The sequence below is a fragment of the Propithecus coquereli genome, unplaced genomic scaffold (genome assembly GCF_000956105.1).
Source record: "Propithecus coquereli isolate 6110/MARCELLA unplaced genomic scaffold, Pcoq_1.0 Scaffold53, whole genome shotgun sequence".
NCBI classification, from domain to species: Eukaryota; Metazoa; Chordata; class Mammalia; order Primates; family Indriidae; genus Propithecus; species Propithecus coquereli.
Window position 1 is genome coordinate 2,168,286 of NW_012151174.1, and position 9,039 is coordinate 2,177,324.

General features: G+C 56.0%; 1 protein-coding gene across 1 annotated transcript in view; it reads right to left on the reverse strand.

Moving 5' to 3' along the window:
• The window catches only part of RYR1 (ryanodine receptor 1 (skeletal)), a 133,021-nt gene extending 124,637 nt beyond the window's left edge, over positions 1–8,384 (reverse strand). Inside the window, exons 1-6 of the mRNA XM_012656979.1 lie at positions 8,340–8,384; positions 3,252–3,371; positions 1,878–1,982; positions 794–868; positions 630–708; positions 240–352 (exon numbers count right to left, since the gene is read on the reverse strand). Of these exons, the coding sequence (XP_012512433.1) occupies positions 240–352; positions 630–708; positions 794–868; positions 1,878–1,982; positions 3,252–3,371; positions 8,340–8,384 (537 nt within the window). The remainder of the gene's footprint in view (positions 1–239; positions 353–629; positions 709–793; positions 869–1,877; positions 1,983–3,251; positions 3,372–8,339) is intronic.
• Positions 8,385–9,039: the final 655 nt, after the last annotated feature.

Below are 9,039 nucleotides of genomic sequence, written 5' to 3' on the forward strand. Positions count from 1 at the left end.
AACCAGCAGACAGGAGACAGAAAATCAGAAGTCATAGATCAGGAAACCAAGATAGAGTCAGAAACGGGGGATCAGAAATCAGAAAATTGGATGTCAGAGGTCAGGAAACTGGAAATTGGGAGTCAGGACCTTGGGGGTGGGAGGACAGCTAGACAAATCAGTGATGAGAAGATGGGGCCATCCCGTGCACCCCCAGCCCTGGGGGCAGTAGGAGCCGAGATGAGGGTGGGACTGCTCACCAGGTAGCGCTCCGAGGAGACACTGACAAGGATGAGGTCATCACCTACGCGGACCTTTTCTCCTTCGGACCTCTGCTTGGAGGCGGGGTGCATGGTCCACCAGCAGGCCTCTCCTGTGGGCGGGGGCGGGATCCCCAGCCACTGAGCATCCCAGGCCCTTGGCAATAATTCTATTGCTGCCACCAGCTCTCTGCCTAACAGGTCCCCATTCCCACCCTCGGACTCTCTGCCTAGAACCCCCACCCCGCATGCTTGCCCAAGTCTCCCCGTCCAGAATGTGCCCAGACTCTCCAGCCCAAAGCCCTCATCTCTGCCCCCAGGGCAGTCTCAGGTCTGTCCCTGGACTACCTCCAGGTCCCCATCACAGCCCTGCCCCTCCAGCCCCTGCACCTGTGGCATCCTCCTGTAGTCCCACGTCGAAGGCCAGCTTGTCAGTCAGGGAGCGGGAGGTGGTGAGGCAGCTCAGGTACTAGGGTTGTAGGGGGAGGTCAGCACTCCTCTGCCAGGCACTGCACGCCCTGCCCCTGCCCACAGCCCCTCTTCCATGCACTCACCATGCGGCTGTGTGCATGCCGGAGCAGGATGGCATGGCCGTACAGGAGCGTCCTGTGTCCCCCGCCCTGGGATGACTGCGGGGGGAAGGAGGGCACAGAATAAGCACAGATCCCCCCCAGACTCTCGAGACCCCCATGAGGTCTGGCCTAGTCACAGGTGGGGATATGCTTCCCATAAAATATCATGGCTGGTGCTGGAGGTGAGGAAGCCTCAGCTCGGGCACTCAACAGATTCTCTGCCTCAGTTTCCCTGTCCATGGAAGCAGGGACTGTGTCTCTGAGAAGCCCACTCTGTCCTCCCTGCCTCCTTCACTGTGTTGGTCAGGCCCCAAAATCACTCAGGGAGGATAAACCCATCTTCCAGGTTCCTGGGGACACTGAGGAAGCCCGAGTGTCTCGTGTTCATTCCATGGACGTCAGTGTCCCCTGCTCAACCTGTCCCAACACAGCTGAGCTGCAGCCGGTGTGCCCCAGTACAGTCCTAGCAGTCGCTCAATATGTGAACACCGCCCATAGTGATGAGGTGACCACCCCTCCCAAGCACAAGGACACTTGGTCGTGGGGGTGGGGCACATCCGACTGCGTGATGGCATCATGCCTCCCATCTCCGCTGTCACACGCCCATGCTCTGGGGGCCATGTGATGGGGCCAAGTGATCACATGGCGGACCCACTCCTGGAGTGGAGGGGACCCACGCTTGGGATAGGGAGGTGAGGGGAGCGGTCCCATGCGGAGAGGAGCTGGGATCAGGGTCGGGGAGAGGATGGCAAGGAGGAGAAAGGTGCAGGCGGGGGGCTGAGCCCCCACCGCTTCCTTCCTGCCTGCCTGGCCTGTTCTGGGCTCCACAGCCCCTGACAACCGGGGTGGGGAGGACCCCAGCCCCCGTGTGCAGGATGTGGGCCTGAGAGACGGGCCGGGGGTCACGAGGTTGGAAGAACAGGTGACACCCAAGGCCAGACCTACCCACTTATCCAAATTGAGGGCCTGTGGGGCGGGGCAGAGAGAGGAAGAAGAGCAGATGGTGAACGACCCCAGATCCTTGCACCTCCCCTGCCTCCGCACCCGCCCCTGGTGGGAGCCTCACCTCCACACCGGCCTCCACCGTGTTGGCCAGCATCTCCTGCAGGGCTCGGACGGACAGGGACTGCTCCAGGACGAAGCAGCAGATGGCCAGATCGGGGGGCACATTCTGGGTGGGGAGATGTGAGGGGGGGCCTGAAGACCCCCAGCACTATTCCCTGGCACACCCCCTCCCCACACCCCTGAGACACCTGGACCCGCCCCAACGCCACAAGAAGCCCCTGGCCTCTGCCACCCCCCTCAGACACACTGAATCGGCACGAAAGTCACAGGAAACCTCTCCTGTGCCTCCTCCCTCAAACACTAAGCCCCTTCCAGACTCCACAGAAGCTTCCACACCACCTTCGCCGTTCGAGTCCCCACGTCCCACCCAGTCTCACAGGAAGCCTCAGCCCTGGGCCTCCCAGCTCTGACACACCGAGCCTGCTCCACGACAGGCAGCTCCTGCTCCGTGCCCTCCCCTGCAGGCAGCCCCAGACCTCTCCAGTCCCCAGAGAAGCGCCCTCCTGCCTCCACCGTCAGACACTCCCAGTTCCTGCCTTTGCCCTGAAACACCCGTGAACGCTTTGCAGACGCTGGAAGGCCTGACATGCCTCCCTCCTCGGTCTCCCACCCCCGTCACCTCCGACCCTAGACACCCTCCCCTTCAAGGGACTCGAGACTCTGCCCCTCAGACCCCTCTCACTCAGAGCCGGAGCCCTCCTCCCCCCTCAGACTCCACGTCCCCAACCCCCCAGGTCTCCTCTCAGCCCTCAGCCCCCAGGCCCCTCCACAGTCAGCCCCTTTCTAGGGTCCCCTGACCCTCCAAGCCGCTTACCTTGGACCCAAGGCCCTCTGCCGCCCCTGCCCCCCACCCTTAGAACCCCAAGCCTCAGACCCTGGGGTCGCCTTCCCTCAGTCCCCTGCTGTCTAGGACCTTCCAGCGCCCACCCCCGCCAGATGCCCTATGCCCTCCCGCTAAAACAACCAGGTCCCTCCTGATTGGACGCAAGGTCCTAAGCCCCGCCCCCTTCCGGCCCCTCCCTCTGACCCCTGCTCTTCCCTCCCGAGACCCCGCCCCCAGCCCCTCCTTCTAGACTCTCCGGCACCTGCCTCTTGGACCCAAGGCTTTCGGGGCTCCCAGACACCTGCCGAGGAAAGCTCTGGATCAGCGGCCCCACCCTGGCCTCCCACACCTCCCTGTGCACAGGGCTGCCCCAGGCAGGGGCTCTCTCCAGACCCCTGCCCCTCTATTCTCGGACCTGCACCCCTACCTACCTCAGACCCCGGTCCCTTTCTCTTAGCCCCCGCCCCACTTTCCCTCCGGTCAGCACCCCCCTTCAGACTCCCAGACCCCTCTTTGGGCCCCCTTCCCCAGCCGCCTCCGTCCCGCGCGGACCTGGGCGTTGCTGGTGGGCTCCAGGAAGCAGAGGCGGTTGCCGAAGCCCTCGGCGGCCAGGCAGAGCTTGAGCTGCTCCTTGAGCACGGTGGCGCTGCACTGCAGGACCACCTCGTCGTCCTGCGGGGACCGAGGGGTTAAGGGTCTCAGGTGGGGCCTGGCCCGGACACCAGAGACATACCACAGGCCACCGCCCCCACCCTTGTCCCTGTGAAAAAGACAGCGACGAATAATACCCACCCGCACCAGCCAGGGGCAGAGCTGAGCCCTCTACCACCTACTCCTAACATCCCCATGAGATAGGAGCCTGGGTCATTCCCATTTTAAAATGGGGACACTGAGGCTCAAAGAGGGACATGGATTGGCCAAGGCCACACGGTTGGTAACGGGAGGAGCTGGGATTTGAACCCGAGTCCAGCTGGCTCCAGCGGCCTCCTGCAAGGTGATCCACTGGAGGGTGGAAAACATGAATACCCTCCTTCAAAAGCAAGCGAAATTGCTTTTTAAGCTCATCTTTCTCTAAGTTCTCTCTTTTGCGTGTTGTTTTAATAATAGAGTGCTATTTTTATATTTATTTATAGGGCACTTTCTAATGACACCTGAATGCAAAAGGAGGGCCCAGACTGGATCCCGGGTGGAGGGCAGATGCCATAAGGCACAGTATGGAGACAATGACGCAAAGCCCAGTAAGGACTGTGAATTACATCACGGTTTCAAATCCACACTGAATTTTCTGATTTTCATAACTATGCTGTGGTTCAGGGAGAGACTGCCCTTGTTTGTTAGGAAACACATGTTGAAGTATTTAGAGTTTGAGGGGATCACATATTCAGTTTATTCTCCAACAGTTCAGGGAAAAGAATATGGAAGGAGCGAGAGAGAAAAAAAGATAAAGCACACGTAGCAAAATCTTAACATTTGGGGAAAACAAAGCTGCACGGGACTTCCTTGAACTAATCTTGCAACTTTTCTGTACGTTGGAAATTATTTCAAGATTATAAATTAAAATTTTACAAAATAAATTAAATTAAAATTTTATTTATTTCATGTATTTATTTTTTGACAGAGTCTCGCTCTGTCACCCCCAGCTAGAGTGCAGTGGCATCATCACAGCTCACTGTGACCTCAAACTCTGGGGCTCAAGCGATCCTTCCACCTCGGCCTCCCAGAGTGCTAGGATTACAGGCGCGAGTCACCACACCCGGCCTCAAGATTATAAATTAAAATTTTAAATAAAATAAAAGTATTTTCTGTGCGCTGGGGCTCCTTCCAAGAACTTGAGATGTATTAATTCACTTAATCCTCACAACAATCCTAGGAGGTAAGTCCTGTTATATAAATGAGAGGAAACTGAGGCCCAGAGAGGTGAAGTGACTTGCCCAAGGTCACACAGCCAGTATATGGCATGGCTGGGATTTGAATCCCAGTGTTGCGGCTCTATACACCACACTCTTAGAACACTAGACCACCTCTTAATATATTATTATGGCAGCCCTTATCTAACGTTTATAACTAATACAAGTGTACATGGGGCAGGAGCTCAACATTTCTACTGATAGGAGTCCCAGTCAAATGTGATGGAGACTCTGGCTCTTAACCACTGAGCAAGGCAGTGGTTATTCCTTTGTACGGTGCAGGAAACAGCTTCAAGAAGGTTGCTGTCCTGCCTGAGGTCACACAGCCTCCAGCCTTCCAAAGCATATCACACAGACATGTTCCCATCCTGGGCTTCGACCCACAAAGGCAGCCCTCGGTCTGTCCACGCAGTCTGGGAGTGGCAGGAGGGAGAGAGGCATGACCCAATGGCAGGAGCCCCCAGGACTGCTCCTTTCTGTGACCCCCAGCCCTGACACCCTGGCACGTGGTGGGCACTTGTGTATTCACAATAATCATATAGCTTGCATTTATTAAGCACTTACTGGCTACCAGGCCTTATGCTCTGAGGCTTTCCGTTCATTTAACAGACACTGAGCATCTGTGATGTGCCAGGCACTGTTCTAGGCACTGGATACAGAGCAGTGAACGACACAGACCACAGTCCCTGCCCTGCCCTGGGGAGCTGACATTCTGGGGCAAAGACAGGCAATAAACAGGTGAATAAGTATATAATTTTAATGTCAGTGATAGGTGTTATGGAAAAAATACCCCAGGGTGATGTAAGAGAGTGGCTTTGGCGGTAGGGATGACATCAGTGAGGGGGGTGAAGTGACAGCCGAGAGATGACACCAAGGAGGTGACATTTGAGCTGAGCCTTGTCCACATAATGACAAGGAATCAGGGGAAGAATGTTCCAGGAAGAGGGGCAGCCTGTGCGAAGCCCTGTGGCTGGAGGGAGTGTTGGAGGAACAGCAAGGGAGACAGGGTGGTGGCGGGACAATTGAGGGGCAAAGAGGGAGAAGATGGGCTCAGAGAGATACTTGCATGGCAGTATCTTGAATCTTTACTGTATGTATTTTTGTCCCCATTTTCCAGATGAAGAAATCGAGGCTCAGAGAGAAAAATAAAAAATCACTTGCCCAAAGTTAGGAAGCAAGCACGTGGGCAAAGTCAGGTCATAAAGCAGAGACAGGGTCATGACACCCAGTCACGACACCACTGATGATGCTCCAACTTTTCCTGCATCCGAATGAAGGAAGGGCGTGGGAGGAGTCTGGATAAAAGAGCAGCTTCCTTGCTGCTCCGGTCCCCTCCACCGCCAAGAGCCTGGTTCAGTGGCTCTGTGATCAGCAGGGACTCTGCACTGTTAATCAGTCCCCAGGAGGTCCCCGCCTGAGCCAGGCTTTGAGAAAGCCCAAACTGGGCAGACCAGGGGTCGACACCCACCAAAAGGAAATGAAATCAGTTTGGGGGAGCCATGGCCACCATGTTTAAAAAATGAAATAAAATAGAGCGAGAACAGAAAATAGCAGGAACACGCCCGTCATGCTTTAGGGGCTATCTACAATTTATGAAACGAGTTTTGGTTAAAAATAGGCATGTGAATGGTCACAGGGGTTGTCTGTAATAGCAAAAACTGGAGACAGCCCAAATGTCCATCAGCAGGTGAATGGTTAAACAGATTGCGGTACAGTCACATGATGGAATACTACTCAGGAACAAAAAGGACCGAACTCTTAATATACTCTACACGGATGAGTGTCAAAATATGTTACACTGAGCAAAAGAAGAAAGACGAGCGAGCAAACATTGCATATGAAACACTAGAAGTGTCTGATGGAATCGGTCGTCACATAAAGCAGGTGACTGTGGCAATTACTACAAAGAGCAAGAGGGGACTTTGGGAGTAAAGGACATGTCCTGTGCCTCGATCATGCTGGTGGTTACCTGAGTGTGTACAATTTGTCAAAACTCATTGAACTGTAACACCTAAAATGGGTATAGTTTATTGCATGTCAATTACGCCTCAATAAAGTTGATTTTTTTATTATGTCATGCATATGTGCATATGTGCATTGCTGGGTTGCAATATAAAATACATTTCTTACTGGCGGGATGTCACCCAAAAAGCTGGAGAAAACCACCACATGACCTCAATAATATTCAGAAAACCAGACCAAGTCTGGGGCCAAGAGAGGCCAGGGCCAGGCCTCTGGAACCCTGACACTGGCTTCCTTGGCAAGTCTGGGCCCAGTTTTTCTCTGGTGAAGCAGAAGCGCTGAGCCCCAGGGGTATCTAGAGATGCCACTTCCTGGCCTTGACCTTGGGTGAGTGATTTCACCACTCAGGCCTTGGTTTCCCTCAAATCTCCCAGGGAGATAAAGATAGGGCCCTACCTCAGAAGATAGGGCAGTGAGGATATAATTAGATGCCTCAGGAGGCTGAGGCCCTGGGCACAGGGCCTGGCACAGAGTGACTGCTCAGGGGCTGGTGGCCATGGCCCTGGTCTTATTAGGACTGAAGAGGGGAGGGCCCAATCCATGGTGTCTGCTAAGGGGCTGGGGCTGGGGCGAGAGTCTGGGCTGAAGCTAGTCCCCTTCCAGCTGTCCCCATCCTTCACCACCAGCCACAGCTGTTGGTCCTTCCCTCCCAGGAAACCCGACCCAGCTCACCAGGGTCCTATTCTGGGGCCAGAATGCTGTGTCAGCATTTCCTGCAAGGCCCCAGGGCCGGAGAGGGGGGGGAGAGGGGCTAGTGCGGGGTCAGCAGACCTAGCCCAGAGGAGAGGACGTCCCCTCCCATACCCACACCCCCACACCCTGCGAAGCCACTGGGAGGGGAAGGTGGGAAGGACTGGGAGATGGTAGCCCCTCCTCCCTCCTGTCCCCTCCCTGTCCCCTGCCCAGGCCCCAGAAAAGCAGGCTATTCTGGGAGGGACACCTGTTGTTACAATTCCCTTCCCTGCCCCCAGCTGGAGATCAGAGATGCGGGGAGACAACCCAAATGTCCAGCTCTCCGGAGAGACGGCGAAACCCACATGCCTGAAGCCAAGGGACAAAGACAGAGACAGAGACAGGGAGACATAGATGGAGAGACAGAGACATAGAGACAGCCCAAAGAGACAGATAGGGGGAGACACCAACCAGAGACCCTAAGAGACCACTCGCAGCCGTAGTCAATCCTCCTCCCCAAAACCAAGGGGGAAAGAAAGACCCAGAGCCCGAGGGACTCACAGGAGCACTTCAAGGTCTGGGAGCTGAAAGGAATTGTGTTCTCCGGCCCACCCCAGCCCCCTTCCCAAGAATTTAAATAGGTCAGAGTCTGGAGCCAGAAGAGAATTAGGGCTGCGGTGGGGGTGGGGGATGGCTAAATTAAGCCCAGGAACTAGAACCACCTTCCCCAAGTGCCTGCTTCCAGCACGGTGGGAGGGGGTGTTCTCTCAGTGGCCCCTCTTGCCACATCGCTAAAGTCAGAAGAGATGGCGGCCGAAATCCCCTCCCCATTCTGTAGTCCCCAATCCTGCCCATTCTCTGTGGTGAGAAATGTGGAGGAGACTAAAAGAGACAGAGTGACAGTCACTCAAAGTGACAAAGGAAGAGACTTCGAGTCTCAGAGACCACCAGCGAGCAGGACAGAGACATTCAGAGACAGAGAGACACTCAGAGAGACCCGCGAGATAGCCCCAGAGCCCCGTAACCCAGAGATACGCACCGTCCGCAGGAACTGGACCTCGTCCTCGCCTTCTGCGTCACCCATGCTGTCGAGGCCCGAGGGGCCGGGGCTACGGTCGGGAAATAGGGGCGGGGGGCTGCAGGCCGGGCGGGTGGGCTGGGGGCGGGCTGGGGTCGGAGACCTCTAGGGACGCCGGACGCACCCGCGAGGTAGATGGAACTGCGAGGAGGACACGCGCGCGGGACAGAGATGAGAGCGGGGGTCCCCGCCCCTCAGCTCCCATTGGGCCAGGACGCCGAGGCCACGCCCCTTAGCCGGAGCCCCGCCCACAGACCAACCCTTGGATTGAGGTGTGCGTGGCAGGGGCTGGGATGGGAGGGGGAGTGTCTAGAAGGTGGCTGAGCTTTCTCCACCCCCAAGTGCCGTCATTCTCCCATTTCACAGAGGGCAGACTGAGGCTCTGAATGGGGAAGCTCTTGCTGGGGTATCACACCCCGGAGCGGCGATGCGCACCAGGTCTCTCGACTTTAAAAAGCACCACACATAGTGGTTAAGAACAAGGACTCTGAGCCAGATCGTCTGGACCTGAATCCCAGCCTTGCCACTCCCTCGGGTTACCTCGGACAAGTTTCTTAGCTTCTCCATGCCTCAGTTTGCCCATCTGGGAAGGGGAATAGTAATAGTACCCGCCTCACAGGATTGTTGAGTTAAATGAGATAATTTATTTACTGCGCTTAAA